Genomic DNA, 23580 nt, shown 5'->3' on the forward strand with positions numbered 1-23580 from the left:
TTTGTGCTGTGGATTTTATGACACTTCTAAGATCCTGAATCATTTGCTCTGAATGAATGGCATTACAAGTGTTAAAGAGAAATATATCCCCGTGAGCCCCAACAGCTGATTATAGAATTGGGAATGAGGAGCGCTTCTGCGTGTGGTGACAGTTATTGTGACTCCCTATCTAAGTTTCAGACACAAATCTCTTGCTTTCTGCCCCCCGTTGGCTCTTGGCCCCAGCTGTCCTAAAATTAAACTTGCACACCTGAGCTACAGGAAGCCCACACATCTCCAATGAGAACATCACAGTATGCCCCGGCAGCCCTCACAGATGCAGAAAACAGAATTGCCACTCAGCTCCCAGCTTTTGAAAACCTTCCCTTTATTCTTCACATTTTATTCATTTAATCAGTGAAATTAAAACACTCTTGGATCGTACAAAAGATACATTCCCTGCATTTATGTATCCTCACTCTTACAAGTTGAAGAATAATAAACAAAAACTTTCAATATATTAAATAGTAAAAAATTAATAGCATTTTTCCTCTGTATGGAGGGTGGTCCTTATTCTTCTACGTTGAAGGATATTGCCATGTTCAAAACATCAGTTATTCATCCAACAATTGTAGGATATCAAACTCTACCATCCTTCTTATGCAGCAAGTAGTGCTTTAGGTTGTGGCATTCCCTTTAATTTCATAGGAAACAGCAGCTAATCTGAGTGAAAACAGCAAAGTTAAGGGATGCTATTTTCAAGATATGCCATTTAGTTGAAAGCCTAAGTGAAATCACAATTGTATCAATGAATACATGAACTTTCCCATTTAATTCATTCTGACCAGGTTTAGCATGTGCAATATTAAACATCTTTTATGTTTATAAAATAATTCATGAATATCCCAGTGTGCTCAAAGGCATCTTCACCTGAAAGCTGGGATTTAGAAACTATTATTTGTGAGAGTCAAAATATTTAAAATCCTTCTGGTCTTCCCTTCATTAGGCTTTGATAAACTTGGACTATATTTGAGCAAATAAATAATGAAGTCAATTCTCTTGAAACACACATTTCACAGTAAGTTTGAGATATCTGAAACAGCAGTTATCATTTAATAAAGTTGCCACAAAATAGACACTATTGTTGTGCACTCACTAGTCAAAAATATTTACAATAATGTCATGAAAAGTTGAGAATTCAGATGAGTATCTTTAGAAACTTAACTGATACTGAATTCTTTCAAATAAAGCTTCCTAAAGCGGTGTAAAAAAGCAATTTAACAGTTGGCTTCCCAATGTTTTAACTGCAGTTCTGTGTTCTTGCAGAAAAAAAAAATATTTGAACTACAAATAAAATAGATTTCATGTTCTGAAAACAAGAATAATCCAAAACACTTTTTTATTTAAACTAAGTGGCTGATTGACCACAGATACTCATAGATTTTACTATGGTTACTGTTGGTACACATACAGATGGATCTATGCCACTAGTTTTTATCATATTTTTTTGTTATTATTATTTTCATTCTACAACAGATCCTAAAGACAAACTAGCCAGTATTCCATCTCAGTGTGAACAGAGATATGCTTTCATGGGGAGTCTTGCATAGGCCATGCTGTAAGAACTCAGACATGGTCAGCAAAAAAAAATCTGACCCTTAGGGTACAGGGACTTTGCCAGAATGCTTAGTCCCTTCCTTCCCTCCTCTTATTCCTCAGAATCTTGCATTTTTTGAACATCAACGGCAGCTAAGCTAGTCTCACTTTCCAGTGGACTGCCAGGATTCAGGGCTAGTGCCTCGGACTCTTTGGCAAGTTCGGCTTCTTCTGTTCGGTCAGTAGCATGATTTGGATCCACTTCTTTGGTAGCATCTGGACCAGGAGCTGACTGTTCTTCATCTGTGGTACTAGACTCTCCTAGTTGCACTTCATCTAGACAAAAGAGAAAAGCCATCATCAGTAGACACAGAACTCATCTGCTAGCAAACCATTTTTGTTCCAGAAGAATAAATGCTAGGAACCTTTGCATTAAAGAAGTGATTAATTTAACCAAGATTCATCAAAAAAGATGTAAGACATGAGAGTTCTGCCTAAGTCACTATAAGATTATTCTGAAACTAACTCTACACAAAGCTCTCATTAATTTCTCTACATTAATCTACAATTGCCCCAGTTCCTTTTCATACATAGAGGAGCAGAGGAAGACTGCTGTTATTTTTAACTTTTAATTCAAACATGCTTTACTGACGCTACAGTTTGCTTTTCAAAGAATGGCTGCAGGATGATTAAACATAGAATACAGGTGTTCTGTAAAAAAAAAAAATGTATTTATGTGATTATGTAGGAAGCTTTTTTTGCACGTAACAGATTGAAGAAATTCCTGCTAATGAACAGTTGACCACAATGAACTCCAGTTGAAATGAGTCATCCCAAATTTTATAACCTGACTGCACGGAAAGGAGTCAGCTAGTAAAACTTTAATTTTTAAGCAATTTTTTTCAGAGAAAAAACACTTAAATAACTTGATGCCCTGATTCTGCTAAGTGGGGGATCACATGCTAACACTTATGAAAAGAAAGAGGGGAAAGCCTAGTTGGGGGCCCTTCAGAAGGCATCTTCAGAAGTAATTTCCCTTGGTTTCTTATTCTGTTATGACTGATAGCCAGTTGAACACACTGTCCTCACAACCTACAACATTGCCAAAACGTACCATGGTCCCATTGGGCTATGGAGCTAACAACTTCCTTAGTCTATGCTTCAGCCTGTGCTTTCTTAACACTCACCCTTGTGCAGTAGACACTACTAAACTCTTGTTTTTACTTGTAGTTACAGCTGTGGATTTTTTTCTTTTTATCATTTTCGCTGTTATATAGGATTTGTAAGGGGTTTTGTAAGGGGGATTAGTAGCTTTCTGAACTGAAACTACTGTTGATATGAAGACATTTGATGCACCACCATCACAAGGGGACTTGAAGCTAGGATGAGTTCACTGTCTTGTGAAGAACAGATAATCTGATAAGGTCTGTAGTGTGTTAACCATGTGTCTAAAAATTAGTTTAAATTAGATAAAATTAATTAATTAGTTTAAAAATAGTTAAAATTAAAATGTAGGTACTGCAGTATTAACGTTATAAAAAAAGTTAGCCTCCCCTTTTAGAACGGGAGGGAGAGGAGCCATCTACCAAGACCCTGTCTCTAAGGAGCTTGTCCCTAATACCTCCAACGAAAAGCAGAGTGTCATGAAACTTCTTCATTATTTTGTTTTAAAATTTGGATTTTGAAATAGTGTAGTGTAATTCAGAATGCCTCAGTTGCAGAAACCTGTGTAACTCTAGCACCAAAACCCAGGTATTAGAAAGTACACAGCATTTGTAAACGGAAGGACTTGAATTCCAACAACTGCCATGTTTATGTTGTTACATTATAACAAAGACATTTCTTTTAACTTCAGCTGTTACAGATTTTTACGACCTGTTACTGTTGTTCCTTATGTTACAGTTCATGTTGCATTAGTTTCAGCAAGCAAACCATAGATCCTAACCTTTCTTTTGCTTTTTTTCTTGTTTCCTTTTTTCTTTGGCAGCTTCTAGTTCTTGTTTCTCGTGAATTTCCTTCAGGGTCTTGCAGACTTTTCTGTGGGTAAACCAGTGTATTTTCTGGCAGTTCTGGTCGCAGTACAGCACCTGAAAGTTATCAGATCTATCAATTCATCTTCCTGTATTATAAAAATACACAAAAGCCTTACATTTTTTAGAAAGATTTTACTTGAGGCACTATGTATAGTACTTAATGGTATTTTTTTAAGCAATTTGTAAGGTCATAAAGCAATTCTAACCTATATAAAACTCTAGAAGAGTAGTTTGTTTTGCTTAACTCTGAACATAAGAAATTTTATTCTTTCTTAATCCTTAAACATATACACTTGGAAATCCAAGTACGCCTACTTGGAACTGCAGCCATCTCTCCTAGAAGCAGATGACTTGTACATTTGCAGTGCAGGCATACATGTGATTTGATTCCTCATAAGCTTACATGGTAAATAGTCAAACATTCAAAATCCTCATCACCTCAACGGCACTAACTTGTGTGATACCTTATAACTACTTACGGATTCTTACCATTTTACATACTGAACATCTTTTGTCTGCTCCCTTTTCCCCACAAGTTGTACAGAATTCAGCATCCACAAAACCCACTTGACCAGTAATAGCTTGTGTAAGTACAGAAAATGCTGTAGGATCAGAACCCTGAAATAAAGAAGGGGTAATGAGAACAAAATAAATTGTAAAACACAGGAAATACCACAGTTATCCTGTAGGTTTCCGTTAAAAAAAAAAAATAAAAATCAACGTGAAAAGGGGCAATAGAAGAGAAAAACAAAAAAAAGTAATTCAAGTTTCCAAGTGGCCAGCTTAGTCTCACAGAAGATGCTGTAGCAGCAAGAATACAAAACAAAATCATAAAACTTCAAGTAACATTAACAATTTAGCATGTATACAGCTACATCCGTTTTTGTATATAAAGTTAACTTAGACCTTAGCTTCTGTGGAAGGGAAGATAAAAATTACCATTTTTTTTTATTCTGCAAAAAGGAGACGGATTTGAAGGTAACTAGCTCTCAGCTTTTTAGCACATGCTTACATTTTGAAGAATCAATGGCTGCACAGAATGCTCCCTTATCCTGTGCCCTTGTTTTGAATCAATACAAGAAGCATGGTGCAATGAAATTAAAATTTCAAGGCAAAGATAACAGGACTTTTTAATAACTGCATATTGTGGGATTATTCAAGAAGCTCATTATAAAGAATGAGATTTACCCCCCTTCCTTAACTGATGAATACCGATAATTATAAAAGCTATTTTGGAGGGAAGTGTTATTAATGCAGGGCAAATATTTGGATAATGTAGAAGGCACCACCTAAGACATAAGCAGTCATTAAGTATGTGAGTAGTCCTAAATAACACTGTTAGTTTCACGTAGAACAGACAAATTTAAATGTAACAAATACATAGAACACAAAGCACCTGTTTTAGCCTGTATATTCAAACAACTGCTATTTTTCTGTGCAGACAAGGTAGATAATTTGAAGTGTAAATATTCCCCACTGATGCTGCTGCATTTGGAAAATAGATTCCTTTCTCTTCAGAGAAGAGAGTAAGCTTTACTTTTAATGCTCTGTATCATCCTTGAAGATTTATTAATTGCATAAGGTTCCTAAATTAGAAGGCTAGACCTCCAAATGAAGCACTCAGTCACATTAAAACACGGAGACAAAGTTCAGAGGCTTTAAAATACGATTTTTGTACCCGTTGAGGCTCACAAATATATTACTACTAATGGACAGCTTTGCTTTCTTCTTTTCCACCTGAAATAACTCCTGAAACGTGCTGCATGTACATCTATTCCTGTACTACTTCAACTATTTTACTTTTGTGCCATCTGTTCTTTGTGCCATTCTTCTATGGGAATATCCCATAGCTTTTGTTGTTGTATCATGGATGCCCCTGTAACGTATCTGTTGGATGAATTAATGAACTGTTATTAACTATAAATAACAAATATTACTATATTTATTCTTAATACTATTAAGAACTCAGTGGTCTTTTCACAGGCACCCGCTTGTAGATCCCATGCAGCAGGTTTTTGCAAATTAGTCTCTGTGCTGGTGTGCAGGCATTTTTTGTAAAAATGTGTTTTATTTGGCCCTGGTGTACTGTTGTGCTCAGTGTACTCAGACTACAGACCAAACGGTCAGAACTTGGCATTTTCAAAACAATTATTTGCTTACTATTATTTATATATTATTTATTATTATTTGCAGTATCTTTCCCATGCAATACAAGCAGTAAGATTGAGTATATTTTACTGGTAACCATAAACTAAGTTATTTTGGGCAATAATGTAAACAGAGGAAAAAAATGTCAAGTTGCTCCAGCTCTGCGTAAATCCTTAAATAGTTGGACCACCATGGAATATGCAGGGCCCTAACTACTAGACAGCCCAAATCCAAGTAATTGCCAAAGGTTGAGGACTTCCAGGAAATTAAAAATTTATAGCATCTTCTCCTTTCCAGTTCTGTAAAATGGACAAAAATACAGTGTAACAAAGCAGATGTCTTTAAAGGGAGAAGGCAGTAAAGACTGCAAGCTCTTCTAAGAAAAGAGACAGGAAGGAATATGTTTACTCTAAGGCAGCTCTTAATGCATCATGAAGGCTTACGTTTTCATACTGTGTTTATTTTTCTGGCTTAGGCAAACAGTAGGGATCGCATTAAACCTCAGGACATTTTCATTCACTGGAGCCACTTAGGCTAGAGGCTATTTTTAATTCACTCGGCGTAATCCAAGTATGTCACAAAACTGTGCCATTTCCCCAGTGTTAGTGTTTGTAACATCCAGCTCAGACACCAGAGAGTACATAGGTTTTTTAAAAAGAATAACAACTTTTGTGTGTAAGATTTATTATGAACTAACGAGAAGTACTATAATGAAGTGTGTTAGCAAAGATGTATGAGGAAAGCTGAAGTTAGATATTTTACTTGTAATTATGATTTCCTAATTCAGATACACATTGTACTGTGCATATGACATCATCTTGTCTCTCCCTGTGATACAGGGAGCTTCACAGAATGATTTTCCCTTTTCTGCCATCATATATTATCAACTTCTCACATTCACTGGAAATAATGAATGTATTAAGCTTAGGAAATGATTCAATCTGGAAGTCCATTTAGACCCTGGGAAGAAGAAAAAAGTTTCATCTCTATCTGAATCTACAATTTGTAAAACCACATTGGAAAAGAAAAACTGGATGGACATCCCGGAGTAGGAAAAGCAAGCTCTGCCACAGAAACAAACTGTTTCAATTTCCTTTAAAAACTGAGGCATTTAAGCATTCAGTATTGGCACAGGGAAGAAAACAAAACAAACAAACAAAAAAAACCCACACTACTAGGTTGAAATATTTTACAGTACTCTCTTGCAAAATGTAAAATGAATTTCCAGTTTACCAGAGAACTCAGGGACATCCAAAAACTTTGCTTAGCATAAAACACTGAAGAAGCTACTAAAGAGAAAGATGGCTTAGTTTAAACTTAATTTACTATTGAAGTTATTAGAAAATATTTTCTTGATAGAAAAAACTTACTAGTTCAACAGGAGCAATACTTCTCACAAGCTGCTGGAGCAATGTAGCTTCACAGTAAGGAAACTTTCGGATACTTTCTCGAATTAGCTTCTCTTGATATACAGGGAAACCATCTTTATCTCTCCCCTTCAAGAGACTAAATTTTTTAAAAACAAAGTCAAATAAGAAATCATACAGTTCAAGAACAAACACAGTATGCTGTACTCTGTCTTCATTCCATCCTATTCCATATCTCAATTAATAGAGAAGAATTATAATTCAAAATAATTCTGAAACTTTGAACTCTGAAGTGTTTACAATGCAAATGAAATTACTTGTATTCTAATGCACGAGTGTTATGAAATACAAAACTCAGTGTATGCTCTAAAACCAGTAATTAATAATTCAGCCACCCAGTGAAAAATAATCAGCTACAGACGGACTAGTATCTATGTGAGAGTGAAGTAGCAAAATGCTTTGTTGGGGTTAAAACAAAATAAACAGTGAAGAATGCACTGGGATTATTTCAAAATTGATTTGTCAGAGGCTTTACCTAAACTAACCCAACTATTCCTATTATTACAGTTGTCTTTTTCTGATATCTGTAACCCTAGCTCATATGCATACCTTCAGACCTTTGTGTAGAAATACTTACCTTTTGATGAATCCATCTAGTTTATCGTCTCGTTCTTTTAGGAACGTAACGCATTTCTGGAAGATGCAACTGATGTAGTGCATTTTCATAGCAAGTACTTCATTCATATCTTTCTGCTTCATACATTTCTCACAGATTAGATCCAGAACCCTGTAACATTTCTGCAGTGCTTCTACTTCGGCCAACAGAGGGTTCTCTTTTACTAGCAACACAATCTATGAGAAAGATTGAAGAAGATGTAATCCAGTTCAGAGATAGTATTTCTATAAACTTACTCATTAGCATTAAAGGTTAGATAGGGAGTTTCTAATGTTCCTGTACTTCCATCTTATGCTCTCTTCCCCTTCTTCTGTCAGTGTCATTATTTACTATTATTTAGTATACTGTAATATACAGTTCCCATACAAGAAGCTTCCAAAATTAATACTGGTATTAAAAAAAATATAAGGAACAGAGCTACTTGAAGAATTACAGCTATTTTAAAAGAAACACTTACAGAAACTACTACACAATGTCCTAAAATGTATTTCCTTTTGAACACCTAAAATAAACTGGACCTGTACAATTTAAGTGGTTTCATGGAACACATCAACCTCACATAAACTTTATTTTCAGCAAATATACTGGCAAGTAAAAATAAATGTCTCTTGCATATACGTTCAGAAACAACAGCAAATGTTACTATGGTTAACCAATGATTAAGGTAGGAAGATACATGCTGAGACAAGCACTGACAGAATAATGAGAATTGTTTTATGTTTTCACTTTGAGTAAGGCTAGGAAAAAATAAATCCAGAAAAGAAATAATTTTTTGTTTTGTTAAAAATATGAATCTCTCCACTTAAAGGTATTAGTTCAAGGTTCTAACTTATCTGAACACTCAAATAGTTTCAGTTTTTGAGTCATGTCTAGACATTAGGCCTGATTCTTCTTCATTTTTAGAAGCATCTGAGTTAGTAGATAATGCTTTTGATCTCAACTGGATTCATGGAAGAGCTGAATGCTTTTTGACATTAAAAAACAGTTCCCATGCCAATGAACACATACAATCCACACGTTACTTCACCTTAACAGGATGCATGTTAGTAGTAGTAATAATTTTATGGAGAGGCCCAGCCAACTTTACTGGCAGTTTTGGTTCTTTATCTAAGCCTTGTTGTTTAGTATAGTAGTCCAGCCTTTCACGTGGAAAAAAGTTGTTGATGATGGTCACACAATCATGCTGACCTAAAAGCACACAAGAAATAAAAATCACCAACAGAATGTAATCATAACTAAAAAACACCAAAACACCCTGAAACCTAATACAAGCAACACAGATGAGGATTACCCACAAAAGAGCTAAGCTTGATATGCTTTACACTGGTAACAGGCAGGTCTTGTTTTTCCTCTTTATAGCATGATTTACTAACTTCAAGAAGAAAATGACTTCATGAAATTTCATTTCAAGAACTCCATCCCCATCATGCATCCTTTCTCCCTGTTAGGCCAAAACTGAAAGAATAGGTATTTCTCCCCAGAGTTATTTATTATGTTCAGAATCAAGCCATAAAGACGGTATTTTTGACTCTGATGTGCAACTATACTAGTAGCACCATATCGGTGTTAGAATTTCTTAAGGGAAGTTCTCTCCATGTTGCATTTTCAAAAGTTAATGACATTTGCATTCAAACTTCTTACAAGTTCTCAGATCCCAAACACACAGTAGTGTATTAATCTAAATAACAGAACATGCTTAGTATTTGCCAAAAAAAAAAAGGGGGGGGGGGGACACTATGATGAAAGGAAGAGCACGAGAGAAGTTGCGCCCCCTCCTTGTTTTCTCCATCTGACAAAATGATGGATTACTTGGCTGAAGCGAAAGTAACATTTAGCTTCTCTAGTTCAGGGCCACATTCTTTAAATTGACTGATTTATCTTGGCATTAACCCAATTTATCATCAGCGGAAGACAAGGCCAATCAAATTCCAGCATTTAAAACCCTCCACTCTTTTTGAAGAGACTGTTAAAAGCTAATAGAGCACAGGGTAAGACAATGACAGGAGAAGAAGAATCCTCACTTCCCACACAAAGACAGATGAATTGATTGGACAGAGAGTAAAAAGGAAGTGATTCCACTGTTCAGACTTGTGCAGCGTAGCATATCTCAGTACGTTTGAAAATATTTACTCTGGTGATATGATGATTTTAAACAAGAATTCTCCAAAATTATGTTGAAGATGCCACTAATCATTCACTAATAACACAATTCAACATCCCATTCCAAAACACTCTCCAAATCCTAAGTGTAATTAATAGGAGTGGACTTCTTCAGCATGTTATGTGGATAGTTAAGGATTTGCTGCTTGAAACTCAAGTGAGTAATATCAATCTTTTCCTCTTTAAAAGAAGAGGAAATATGATTGAAGTTGAAAGTGCACTAACTCACTATTAAAGGAAGTAAATCTAAACGGCAAGGTAGGGTTTTGAATCCAGAACAACTAATGGACTTGCAGGAAAGTTCTCAGACATTTAAAGAAGATGAAAAGGCTGCATTAAAATGAAAATAGACCCCCATTTTTGGTTGCTGGGGGTGGGGCCATCTGGACAGCAATAGCAAAATCATGAAAAATACACTTTTTTTCCAGTATTTTATCACAAATCTTTGCTGGAAATAAAGAAAAAGAGTGCTATATTTGGGTTGTATTTGGGAACGTTAATCCAGGAATCTTCTGATCACTGCTGAGGTGGGTAAAGAAGTAAAAAGCGTTTAGAAAAAAGAAAAAGGTTGCACATTTTGCCCAGGATTACCTAGCACTCTAATGACAAATCTTTTCTTATTCTAGTCGAGTTTAGGTCAGTAAGTACTGACCTATCTCAGAACAGGTCCTGAGAGTTCCCCCTCTCACATGTGCAGAGGGAGAAGGGCAGGAGATGACTAACCATTGCAGTACAGCATGCTGGTGCCAAAGCTCAGATGAGAGCTCCTGATTTGTAGTGCTGTGTTTTTCCTTCCTACAGAGGAAGCTCCAGTTACACACTTCGCACTGCAAGAGCACATACGTGCACTTCAGAGACCTCAAATATTACAAGCTTCCTCTTACTATCTGCAAAATAACGACATTGCATAAATTTGCACGCTTGGAGAACAGCAACACCTATTCTTATAGATATCATCACTTGTGCATTTAAGAAACAACCATGGAAATAAAACACAAATGGACTCTGTTACAGGATGAAATGTGAAGAAAAAGAACTGTGTCAGTTCAGAACAGGTTATTAAACAATGTTTCGCCAATAAAAAGCATCAAAACCTAACGTTTTACTTTAAGGATTTAGGAAATGATATTACACCTTAACCTTACCCACAAAAGCAGCCATCTGAGCTGCTGTCCTTCCCACAGAGTTGACAACATCAGTCTCTGCTCCAGCCTCTAACATCATCCAGGTGATTTCTTTGTTTCCTGAATTTGGGAGAAGATATGGGGAATTAGAGAGAATAAATCAGAACTTGTAATTCTTCATACTATAGAAGAACAAGGAGTGAACTTCTTACTAAAACCTAATATGATTAACAGTGAGGAAAAATAATAATATTAAGAACATTACTTTAAGAGTGAGCTAAAAGAAACACAGTGCTGCCTCCTTATTTACAGTCCCAAAGCATTACATCAAAGTGAAAACTGAATTAATGCAGGCTAAAATCCTGCCCTTCGTAATGTACATTAAGTTTCCCAGGGAGCTGATGGGAGTCATATGCCTCTAACTATCCTAGCGCTTGGTCCCCCTGGGTAGCAGTACAGAAGCAAATTCTACTAATCCGGTTTGGCAGTTCAACTACAACGCTTGCTATTCTAAGAATAAAAAACAAACTCAGTACTATTATGTAGCAGGAGCATAGAGAAGAGAACAGATTGTTCCTTTCTCCACACTGGGAACTGGGTGTTCAGACTGGGCTAAATACCAAATAAACTGAAGCTAAAATTTGATGGGAAGATTATATGACTTAAATGGTGCCCTTCAGAGGTTACTAAGGGCACTCGTCACTACTTGTGCTGGTTCCGTTTTCAAAGGTACTCTTTATCAGTTTTTGTGTGCATGCTAATTGGAAAAAAATATATTAAAAAAGAAGGGGGTGGTAGGTAGAATTTAAGGTTTCTGATTTAAAAACAAAGGCAATGCATCAGTAGTGCTCGTGTACCTTTTGTGCTCACAAATAACAGACCTTAAAGTCAACACTCAGAAGCATTCAAAGCCAGATGGCAGGTTAAAATCACAGCTGGGAGAAAATGGTAAAAGTACAGCAATTTCCATAAAGATGCAGGCATTTTAACAGCCTCTGACAGTTTGTTCCTATCTATTTGCTGCAGCTCAGGTATTACTCAGTGCCATAAAATGCTGAAATTTCCCAAATCTTTTTACGAAAGTCTTAGCAGAAAAGCAGTCTGATATGCCAGTTAAGAGTTCATGTACACACATGCCTTTTTAAAAAAATATACAAAGAAAGAAAGCAGAATTTAAACTACCTGATATGGAACCTTACATCTTCCCAAAACAGAAAGTTATAGGGAAGTAAGTGTCCTAATAAAATAACTTAGCATTCCCAAATGTAATCCTTTCCCTAGAAGGAACAATGTCTTTATGCGATGCCTTTTCTTCACTCAAGAATATAATTGTTCCTTTCATCAGGGAAAAAGAAGAGCAAGAGGAAAGTTACAAAGCACCACACACACACACACATATAAAAGAGGAGAACAAAAATAATGTAAGGAGAAACATTTTTAAAGCTTACTAAATAAATTTGTAAAAGCCCACAACATAGTTGCAAAAATAATGTAGCAGAGAGGCAAAATTTGAAAAATATTGGATTGACGTGACAAGCTTCAAATATTACTACAAGCTAGTGGTACGAAGTCCTAAAAAAGTATGGTGCAGCATCATTTTCAGTGTAACAGTATGATTAAACAGAACGAATCCCACTGCAAAAGAAAACTGTCATTTGAGAAAACTCCCCCTCTACTCAGCCGTGGTGAGGCCACATAGAGAGTACTATGTCCAGTTCTGGGCTCTCCTGTACAACAAAGACATGAAGCTCCCGGAGAGAGTCCAGGGAAGGGCTACTAAAATGATTAAGAGACTGGAGCATTTCTCATATGAAAAAAGGCTGTGGGAGCTGGACCTGTTCAGCCTGGAGCAGAGAGGGCTCAGGGGGAATCTGATCAATGTGTGAGAGTTTCTCATGCGAAGGTGTCAAGAGGATCAGACCAGACTCTTTTCAGTGACAAGAGGCAATGGGCACGAAGTGAAATGCGGGAATTCCAGCTGAACATAAGGAAAAACTGCTTTACTGCGAGGGTGCCAGAGCACTGGCACAGGTCACCCAGAGAAGCTGTGAAGTCTCCTTCCTTAGAGATACTCAAAAGCTGCCTGGATGTGATCCCCGTACAACGTGCTCTAGAGAACCCTGCCTGGGTGTGGGGGGGTTGGACTAGCTGATCTCCAGAGGTCCCTTCCAATCGCAACCATTCTGTGCTAGAAAGGTGTCAACACTTTCCTTTAGATTATTAATTTATGGCAAACTGTACATGTCAATGCCATAAAAAAATCAGTGAGATAAATTTAGTCAGAAGTTACCTGAAAGCCCAGCGAACATCAAGGCAGTGTACCCATGCTCGTGTTCATTGCAGTTCACATCAGCTCCGTGGCGCAAGAGCAGCCTGCACATGTCCACTTTCCCTTTGTAGGCTGCATGCATTAGAGGGGTCATGCCATGCTGAAAAGAGGAAGAAGCATACGAGAATTAGTTGCATCTCTGTCTTCATGCCACAGACAATTTTCACTTGTTCACACGTATTCAGTGTACCTGCCAAAGCCTCGTGTAATATTTAAGCTAGGAAGAACAAAAAAAGCTCACAAAATCATGATGAAAAAACATGGTTACTAACATGCAGTATATTTTCTATTTTCCATGGTGTCAGTGTTTTCTGCTGTGTTATATATCTGAAAACAGACCAGTCTTGAAAAAAAGAAAGACATTTTCCACGAATGAGTCATCAACACTAACGTCGTATACAGAAGACCAAAGACAACTAATGCTCATCACAGCAGGAAAAGCTTGTTTTTAGAAAATTTGTCAGGTTCCTCAAGTTGTTATTTCTCCCTTGCATTACATGCTAAGTAACAAGAAAATTAGAAATAGGCTCTTATTGCAAAAAAGATTTGCAGTTTCTGAAACTCATCTTGTTTAGTCACACTTACTGATAATTTTACTGTCCTCCTCTCTCCCATTTATCCATCCTTTCGGTATTGTGTTTGTGATCTCACTCCAGTCAGAGCTCTAAATGCCCTTGTAAAGCTATCCAGCTCTAACCAGATGGTAACAACCATACATTCTCAAACCTTGCCTTTTGATAAACTGCACCAGTGTGAAAAAGGCTTACCTTCAGCAAGGGAGGCTCTCAGAGTCGCACTGCTGTAATTACAAACATGAACCTGGGCAAGCCCTAGGGGCAATTTTCAGAACCGTGGTGAACTGTTAATACACGCTTTCTCCCTCTCAAAGGGCAGGGAGAAGCACAGTTATTTTTGAGCAAATTGCATGACATTCGGTTCTGAGATTTTGATACACTTTTTCCAATATACTGTTCATTTCCACTTAACATCAAGTCAGGATTCAAGCTATCAGCCAAGACACAGTAATTGCCTAAAAACATTCTCCAGCACTGAGTACATGGGAATGTGATTTAGTCTGCCCCAGGTGGAAATTAAAATAGCATTTTCTTCCCTTTTTTGCAGGTTAGGGATATGTGCATGAATACACTCATGTAGAACATCACTGCAGCTCTATAAATACAGGGTAGTGTGATCTTCTGAAATAATCTACTTATCAGTTTGAGCCTTAATATATTTTTTGCTTCCATTTATAATACAAAACCTAAGGTTACATTTATCGGTATCATTTAAAAAATGAATCTTAAAGGTGAAAGAAATTGGGCAAGTTAATATTGTAACATCTTTCAAGTATAATTTCATTACTCCCTATCCTAACTGAAAACATTGAAAAATAATTTCTTGATGCACTATACTTTTAGCAACCTGATATACTTTTACACATTGCAATATAACCTGCTATTAAAGAAACAGAAGATCTGAAGAGAAGTTCATGAAATGAGTTTGTGACTGTTTTTGCTAGGTTTCATTTGTGGTCCTGTAAAAGAAAGGCATTCCTTCCTACTATACATAATACATTACATAGACAGTAATTTTTAGAGGCCAGTCCCAGTTTGAAGCCATATTGTAGAAACTCCTCCCTTAGTAGCACAGGAAAGTATCTCTGTAATGTGATGCAACTTCAGGAAGGTTTTTGATTGGAGAAAGAACTTTAAGAAAACAAGGACCTTAATTTTGGTTATATATAGAATGAGGCGTTTCAATTTAAAAATCTGTCTGAAGATCGTAGGACAAAGGAAAGGTATTTTCTTTTGTACTCTCCTCCTTCTGGGAAACTTTCAGGAAAGCCTTTGATTAAATTTTGAAAGCATCAAGCTGTGGTGTGGATCAAAAAACATACCAAGCAAAAACATGTGGAGAGATGTTATAAAACTGTATTTAAAGTCACACTAACATCAGCCTTTTACATTCACAGCAAACTAAAAAGGGACAGGATAAACACAAGCTCATCTGGAAAAGCTTGGTATCTTCTATTATGATCCTATGCAGAAGCTGAAGTGGCTGTAAATGTGATTCACAGGTTGAATATCTAAGATGGGTCCAGAAACAGTCTGTTTTCTGACATGACATTTGGTTTGTCAATGCACCATATTTAAAAGACTAAGCTGGCAGTTTATTAAGCATAGAGATGAAAGGAATTAATTTATTCTCCCATAATGGAATATAGGATGAAGCAGCAGTTTTCTAGCAGCTACTATGAAACCTTCTTCTGTCCAAAAATCCATTCTTCTAAATTCATTCCCTTGGGGAAAAAAAAGTGACTCTTCCCCAGTTTCGTTTGCTTTGTAGGGATGCCACACGGATTCTAAGGAGGAAAATTATCATCTCCTGTCTTCTGCAGGGCTGTAGGCATTCCCTGTATGCCTGACTCTGCCATGAGGATTGAGTTTGCAGAGCCTCTAGAAATTGCTTGGCATCTCCCTGACCCAGTTCTTCAGCTAATCCACCACCAAGGACTCCCAGACAAACAGGGGCTGTGCCTTACGCCACACCAGCCCAGCTCTGTTGCACACTGCCACACCCAGTTCCCGATGCTGAAAACACAGCAGAAGTAGACGAGGAAGAAGATGAGATTTCAAGAGCCATTGCTGCCATGGTGGCAGAAATGAAGAAAAAAATACACACCATGTGTTCAGTAGGCTGAATCGCCTCAGAAGGGAAGAAAAGGACATAGTGGGAGGCACGAGGGGCAGGTGAGCAGCAGAACCAGGGAAGGCTTGGACTCCACTGCTAGAAGTCAGGGCAGAAGAAAGCAGATCAGTATTTCTCTTCTGCACCTGGGAGCTTCTACATCAAGGTGTGCTTCCACAGGATTAACAAAGCCAAGTTTATAAAGATCAAACTGTAAAAACAACCTTCTGTCTTCGAGGAACTATAGAGTAAGTTTTCAACAATGCTCTTTCTCAACCTTCATTAACTGGAGGAACTGGGGGAAAAGAGGAAATGCCAGGGAGCAGGAAGTGGGATAAACCAAAAGAAAAAAAGAATACACATATACCAGTGACCTGTATTTGGCAGAAAAGCTGACAAGCTTATGTGGCCAAACACTCCTGCTGAGTATGTAAGAACACAACACAGGCATACTTAAGTCATTGTTTTGTGGGTAACACTAATGATTTACTATCACAAACTGAAGCAGCCACACGACCTGTGTTACTCAAGAGGAAAAAGGAATCAAAGTAGTACTAACACTCCCAGTGTTTTACACCTCTCACGCTCACTTCATTTGTCTTACACCACAGCCATGAAAACTTGGCCACAACGTGGCACACGTGGGCTGGATCACACCAGAACGGTTCCCTCCGCAGGTTCTCAGGCAAACCACAGCAATGCACTTCGGAAAACTAGCCACCTAGCTAGAGTTCAAGTCAAAGGTGATTTACACTGAAAAAAAAAGGGAAAAACCTTGGCCAAAAATTTGCTGTACACACTTATATGCTTCCACTGCTAAAGAAACCACCTCTCCCCTTCCCAGTTCATTTTGCATTGAGGAAGCCACCCCTACATTACCACGGACAAAGTGTGTTATTTTATTCTTTAGATTCAGACAGTCCAGTTCATTCAGAAAAATCACAATTTAAACGCACTGGCTGAAGGTTTGGCTTTTATTTGAGACAATATTTGGGAAGCTACTAGAAAGGAGACAAATGACACAGGAAGAACAGGTGCCACAAGGAACACATAGATACTACTGAGGAATGTCTTCAAAATCGGCTCCTTAAAATAAAAAAAGGAAAGCATTATTAAAGTTAGAACAACTTACTAGTTCAGCCAAATGTTTGGATCTGAATTGTAAAAATGCATCTAACTTAAAAGAAATGGTACTGAATGCTGCTAGTCTAGTGTCCTAGTTTTGGCAGGTAGGTAGGTACATGACTGGAATCTTCACTGGACAAAAGCATTCAGAAACTCCAGCCTTAAAGCTTTTGAATAAGATTGCCCTTACCTACTTAAGGTTGCTGCAAGAACGTAATTAATAGATATATTAATAAAAAAGTTGTCTAGAGTTAAGTAGGAACTAATTCTAATATGAAACACTCTTCAGTGAGTACAGATCTCCTCGTTACATTCCTCCTCCTTTATAGCCAGTCATCCTGCTGAGCTGCTGTCTTCATGTAGGTAATACATTAAATTTGACTGATGATTTGTTTAACTGTAGTGATGAAAAATTACATTCTACATCAATGTCCTGAACTGAAGTCAGGGAACTCTTAAAAATGTTGAATTTTCTTTGGTTTGTGGATTTTGAAGTACTACGCAAAAATATCGAAAGACAGACATGCACTAATAGGCAGGCTGCTGCTGTAATTTCAACAAATTTTTAAATTCTGCTAATTAGCAAATAGATGGGGACTGTTTCTAAAAGACATATTTTATATTATAGAATGAACAGCTGAATTACCAAACTAGAAAAAAAAAAATAATGCTGCCAATGCCAAGTGAAAGTTCTATATGTGATAAGATTATGAACCTGGAAATTATTTTAAATAGGGAAAAATTGTGAAGTCTTTTAAGGTTAAACCTTTCTGCTTAATCTGCATAAATCAATTATCAGGAAAACATGGTATTGTAGTATTACAGTGCTCCTTCATAACCTTAACTACCAACATGACTGGAGGTAACTTCCATATCTAGAAGCCCAATCTGCTTCTTCTAGATCGTATTTCTGTAGTTATCTTAGTCCCAGTCGGCAAATTGATGGAGTTAAAGTCAGCAAATTGCCAACATGAAATAAGCAATGTTTACAAGCTCTGTACTGCTAGGGGAAAGAAGACTCCTGAACATTTTCTTCCACACCGCATTTCTAAATTAGCAACCTCTCCACCTAAAAATAGGATAAGAATGAATAAGCAGTGTGTATTTAAGTTAAGTATAATTGTGGGTGGGTTTTATTGTTGTTTTGTGTTTTGTTTTTTTTTTTTGCACCTGTTTCCATTGCCCTTTTGTTTATTATCTGAGTATAAATGCCTCTTAGATATAAGCTGACAGAATCAAACAGCTAAAAACTTAAAAACTTAAACTTATGGATGAAGAGCTATGTATGTCTTTGTTTTCACAGGGAAAATATTTAGGCTTACTTAATGTCCTTTTCTGCAACTACCTAAATCCACAAAAAAAAGCAATAGAACAACAACAAAAATGATTTGGTGAGAAAGAACGCTGGGGAAAAAACAGGGCTGTATCTGCTGGATACCTGCACCAATCTGGAAGACTGGCACCTGCAAAGCTAATTTGAATAAAGGGATCCTGTGCTACTTCTAAGTGACCTACTGCTTCCAGTGCAGTACTGCAGATAGCAGGAGGTAAAGGATGAGCAAGTCCTGGACACATGAGCAGTAGAAGCAGATAGGCTTAGAGTCTAGCTTTTTAAAACTATCTAATTTTTAAATATCTGTAACAGCCACAGAAGCAATGCTGCAATACTGTATCCAGCTTATGCCTACACTCTTGAAGGAAGAAGCTGAAACAACTGGAAAGGATTTGGAAAAGAGCCATGAGTATAGCTCAATTACTAGAAAAAAATAACTTTAGGTATAATAGTTAAAAGTCGATGTACTTGCAAGGTACTACAAAGCAACTTCATCCTGTCTAAAGATACATAGAGAAAAGATTGCTGATTGTCATTAGATTTTAACCTAGAGGAAAGTGGACCTAAGCAGTTAGAACATAAGGCTAGAAACATTCAAAACAGAAATTAATGGGACATTGTCTTATGTATTGATATTTTAAGTCAGGAAGTGCAATATGTAACAGCCTTCTACTAGATGTGGATTCTCCAGCACACAAAATTATTAAACTGTGATTGTATATTTGCTGTACCACAAATAGAATAGAGAATTGCATTAAAACCATGCTCATTCTGTTGACTCTCTCATGTTAAAAAAAACAACTTTAAGAAAAGGAAATTGATTCTTAGTTCCCTCCCCTTTCAGTCTCTAAGCCTTTGATTTTGTTAGCATTCTGTTTTCTCATTTCTTAAATTAATAGAATTTAATAAAATAAGTAACAGTAGTAATAAAAGTGATTTTCAAAATAAACAGCTAAGGCAGTTGAGGAAAAAAAAAAAAAGAGACCTGATGCATTCAAAGCAGTCTCCAGTTCTGGCAGCCTTGGATAACAGACACAGCTAATGTTTAATTGTTATTTGTACATATATAGTGTATGAAACATTAGAATAACACATTAGAATTTTTCTATTATGAAATATTTTGCCTCTAAAAGTTGACATGAGATGACCGCTGGATTAAAAATTTTAAATCTGAACCCTTTTTGGTTCAACATGTATCACTACGTACCACTCTTGGGAGAGGGGAGGATGCCAGAAGTCCATCACATGAACTATTTAAATATACCCAAAGCACATATGGCTCAGGCAGATGTGAACACTAGACAAGTATTGTTAATAGTGTTTCTTCTCTAACAATAGCTTAAGGCATAACTCACCTATGCTGTCTATTAATAAACCATATCCTCTCAGCAGTAATGTTGCACTAATACTGCATCATGGGTACAGTCATTTCAGGTCCTCCAGTACAACAAAGTCAAGGACAAACTGCAGCAAGTTAAGCAGGGTAAGACTGGGACGTGGTGGGAGCTCTCAGGTTAGGGGTTGGAGCATTTGTGCAGTGAAGAGAGGCTGAGGGAACTGGGTTTCATCAGCCAGAGGATAGATGGCTTTGTGGGAACCCAGAAGCAGCCTGCCGGTGCCTACAGTGAAGTTCCTGAGAAGACAGAGCCCGACTCTGTGGTTATGGTGGTGGGAGGGCAAGAGACAACAAGCTTAAGTTCTGAGGTCCTTTCTAGCCTGAATTTCCTAGTGATCCTATGACCTGATAAAACTGGGAAAAACACAAATTGATACAAAGTACCTAATCAAGAACATATACAAGCCACTGGCTATTTAAATTAATAAATTACACATTGATCTAACATGCATACTGGGCAATTACAGTTTTGCTCCCATGTTACACTTTAACATTGTATGCTTTTGTAAAGAGAAACATTGTAAAGAGACAATGAAGAGGAAATAAACATGAACCTCATACAAGAGTCTTTTCTCCGACAACTTCCTCCCATCTTCATGTAACACAAAGAACTGCATCTTCTACATGGCTATCACATCTGTCTCCGCAAAAGACAGCATTTTCCACTTTTGACCTAGCTGCTCACTCTCTCTCTCTCTGTTTATGGTTCTGCAAAAGGTGACGTGGTACAGGCCTGAGGGGTGAAAAATGGGGAGAGGTATTCTTTGTTTATGCTGCCTGCTGCTAGATAAACAGATGGACTGCAGTTTGGTGGAGGTGACAAGAAGCCAGGGAGCATCCCCGCATATCCTGCTGTAGTGTTCAACTTACCTTGCAGACACCAAAGTTCATTCAGCAATATGAGAGGAAATACAAACTGTGTACTACCTTATATAACATTAAACTTCGTTAAAGAAACTAAGAGCTCTTCAAAGGTTCTTTATTCAGCTGCAGGCTGGAAACTTCTTCAAAAGAATTCTGATTTCCAAGAGTCTGTACAGCAATGTTATTTAACACCAAGCAGGCCTTTGGACCTAGTATTTTCATTGCTAAACCCAGTATAATGCTTGTACAGTTGTGTCGTACCTCATCCAAGCAATTGACACGGACATTCTTGCTGCCCAGTAGCCTTCCAGCCTCTTCGGTGTTTCCTTTAATTAAAAAGAGACACAGAGAGAAAAGGGGATGAGAAAAAGGAATGAAGAATTAAGGGGGAAAAAGAGCACAACTGATTAGAATAAAAATCTTTGCAGATTAACAAGTCAACCATACCTAGCAAAGAAGCACAGGAACAAACTGCCTTCTGCTCTAGAAGCTAAAAGCCAAGAAGTCACAACATCAAAGAGTAGACTGAGAGCATGCAGCATAAGTAAGCATTCATTTCTTCTGAAGTATCTGATCTACACACACACACACGAGCATGACACTAATATGTCTCTTCATAAACTGCATCAGAACAACTCTGAATGAGTAAAATTATATTGAGTATTTTAACACATACTGTACTTCTAAAGCACCATATGTGTATAAGAGCTACCTAGATTCTCACAGAAGGAAGTTTGCTACAGGAATCTCCTCAGTTAGGCCACAGATGTAAGAATCATTTAAAGCCCACTGACATAACTGAAGGGACCTTTGATGCAACTTCATTCAAACAAATCGAAACAAAAGAACATCGACTCTCAATTCATAGAATTTAATTTATTGCCAATTAACAGAAAGTTCTGATCACCAATTCAATCACAGGCAAAGCTCTTTTAACAGCGGCCTGCTTAAATAAGGATAAACATTATAATCCCTCATTTAACGAGGGTCTTCACATTTTTCTTCATGCATCACAAAGAGGTACTCTTTCAGCAATTTTCCAGCAAAGCAGCTTTTGCAATTTCAGTTTGGGCTCATGTTGTTGCCCCCCAAAAGATTACAAACACCAGAAATGATTTTCTTTCATGAAGTTTTGGTATGGTATGTATACAGGAAGCATAAACTTTCCTTGTATCTGGAAATTAATTGTCCCAGGGAAGAGGGCCAATAACCTGGGTCAGCTGACACAGCTGATGATAATGCTGTAAATACAATGACCAATGGTCAGGGCACCGTCAACTAGCCTGCTCACCCAAATAATTTTTTTCTAAACACACAAGAAGCTTCTTAGGACCTGGTGCAGTTTTCATAACGTCTCAGCAAAATAACAAAGTGTTAGAAACAGCAAATCCTCAAGGCATGATTGTCAAAGTAAACTTTAATGCAAGAAAAGCAAAGAAAAATTGCATTTACGAGTTCAGAGTTCTGCATGACAAACCACCGAAGGATTTCCAAACAAGGCACTAAATTTTGGCAGAAGTCAAGCTTTCAGAGTTGGCTAGCTCTCAGAAGTTGGAGCCAAGCTGCTCATAATGCTGTGTGATAGGAGGACAAGAGGCAACAGGCAGAATTTGAAGGAAAAAGAGGATCATACCAGATGTAACAAAACCCAACATTTTCACTATGGGCCCAGTAAGGCACCTGAAGAGGTTGCCCAGAGAGGCTTTGCAGTCTCCATCCTTGGAGGTTTTCAAGGCCTGATCAGACAACCCCTGAGCAACCTTGTTAGGCCTCACAGCTGACCTGTTTTGAGCAGGAGGCTAGACTAGAGACCTCCTGAGGGACCTTCCAACCAGGATTACCCTGTAATTCTAATTATAAGCATAAGGTAAATTAGAGGCATTTCCAAGAGTAAGGTCTGAAACTGCTTAAAGCGAGCCAGACTGACTCTGAGGCACAGCAAGTTCATCACTGACTGTCCCATGTCTATGTCTGACACAGAGAAACGGGTGAATATAATTGAGACTGAAACCCCAAAACGATAAATAACATTTCCTATTGGTTAAAACTCACTCAAAACCACATACAGAAGTGCACGGAGCACATCAGGTGGATTTTGTTCACCTCCAACTAACAAATACCACTCACAGCTTTCAACACACAGGTCAGAAAGCATTTAGGCAGGGCTGCGAGGATCACTATGCAGCACCATGAAATCCAGCAAGAAGCACAGGAATCCCCCAACCCCTAACACGCACATAACGCGACGCGGGGAAGCTGACAAACCGTACAAAACACAAGGTAACGCGTCAGGAATGCCAGGCGCGGGGGGAAGCCCGAGCCCTGTTAGTTGAGGAACGCCGTGCCTGCAAGGACACCCTGCTGCGGCGGCGGCACACGGGGAGCGACGTGACAGGCTCGGGGCCCGGATTATCCCCAGCAAAACCTCCCTGTCAGGTAAATGGCAGCGCAAATCCCCTCAGCGGCGCTGGGCCTCCCGCCGGGAAGGGGGAAGGGAAGGAGGGGTGCAGGCAGCCCCTTCCCGATGGGAGGGAGCGACCGCGGCCCACCTGTGGCGATGACCCGCAGCAGCTCCTTCTCCTCGGGGCTCAGCTCGCCCCGCCGGGGGGGCGCCATGGCGGCCGCTCGCCTCCCTCAGGGCAGCGCCGCGCTCGGGGCCCAGCCCGGCCCCCCCGCCCCGCTCGTAATGGCGGCTCCACCCCGCTGGCGGCCGGGCGGGACGCCACACTGCTCTCGCCGTCTGGGGGGGGGAGGACCGGCAG

At 38.3% G+C, this 23580-nt stretch overlaps 1 protein-coding gene across 1 annotated transcript; it reads right to left on the minus strand.

The window, feature by feature from the left end:
* Positions 1–345: 345 nt before the first annotated feature.
* On the minus strand, positions 346–23523 carry ANKMY2 (ankyrin repeat and MYND domain containing 2). Its single transcript, XM_013183435.3, has 10 exons — positions 23368–23523; positions 21080–21144; positions 13374–13512; positions 11105–11203; positions 8827–8987; positions 7761–7975; positions 7127–7262; positions 4098–4226; positions 3521–3662; positions 346–1911 (listed from the first exon to the last, which is right to left on the minus strand). Exons 1-10 carry the CDS (start codon positions 23432–23434, stop codon positions 1688–1690), a joined length of 1377 nt encoding a protein of 458 aa, XP_013038889.3. The 5' UTR covers positions 23435–23523; the 3' UTR covers positions 346–1687.
* Between the last annotated feature and the right edge of the window lie 57 nt (positions 23524–23580).

This window comes from Anser cygnoides, chromosome 2, assembly GCF_040182565.1.
Source record: "Anser cygnoides isolate HZ-2024a breed goose chromosome 2, Taihu_goose_T2T_genome, whole genome shotgun sequence".
Classification (NCBI taxonomy): domain Eukaryota; kingdom Metazoa; phylum Chordata; class Aves; order Anseriformes; family Anatidae; genus Anser; species Anser cygnoides.

Excerpts from the sequence above, each read along its gene's own strand:
- ANKMY2 (XM_013183435.3), bottom strand. The coding sequence starts at position 23,434 with ATGGCGCCCCCCCGGCGGGGCGAGCTGAGCCCCGAGGAGAAGGAGCTG. Across the intron at positions 13,513-21,079 it reads GTGTCAATTGCTTGGATGAG|CATGGCATGACCCCTCTAAT; the intron begins GTACGACACAAC and ends TCCTCTTTTCAG. Across the intron at positions 7,263-7,760 it reads CTAGATGGATTCATCAAAAG|TCTCTTGAAGGGGAGAGATA; the intron begins GTAAGTATTTCT and ends TAAAAAATTTAG.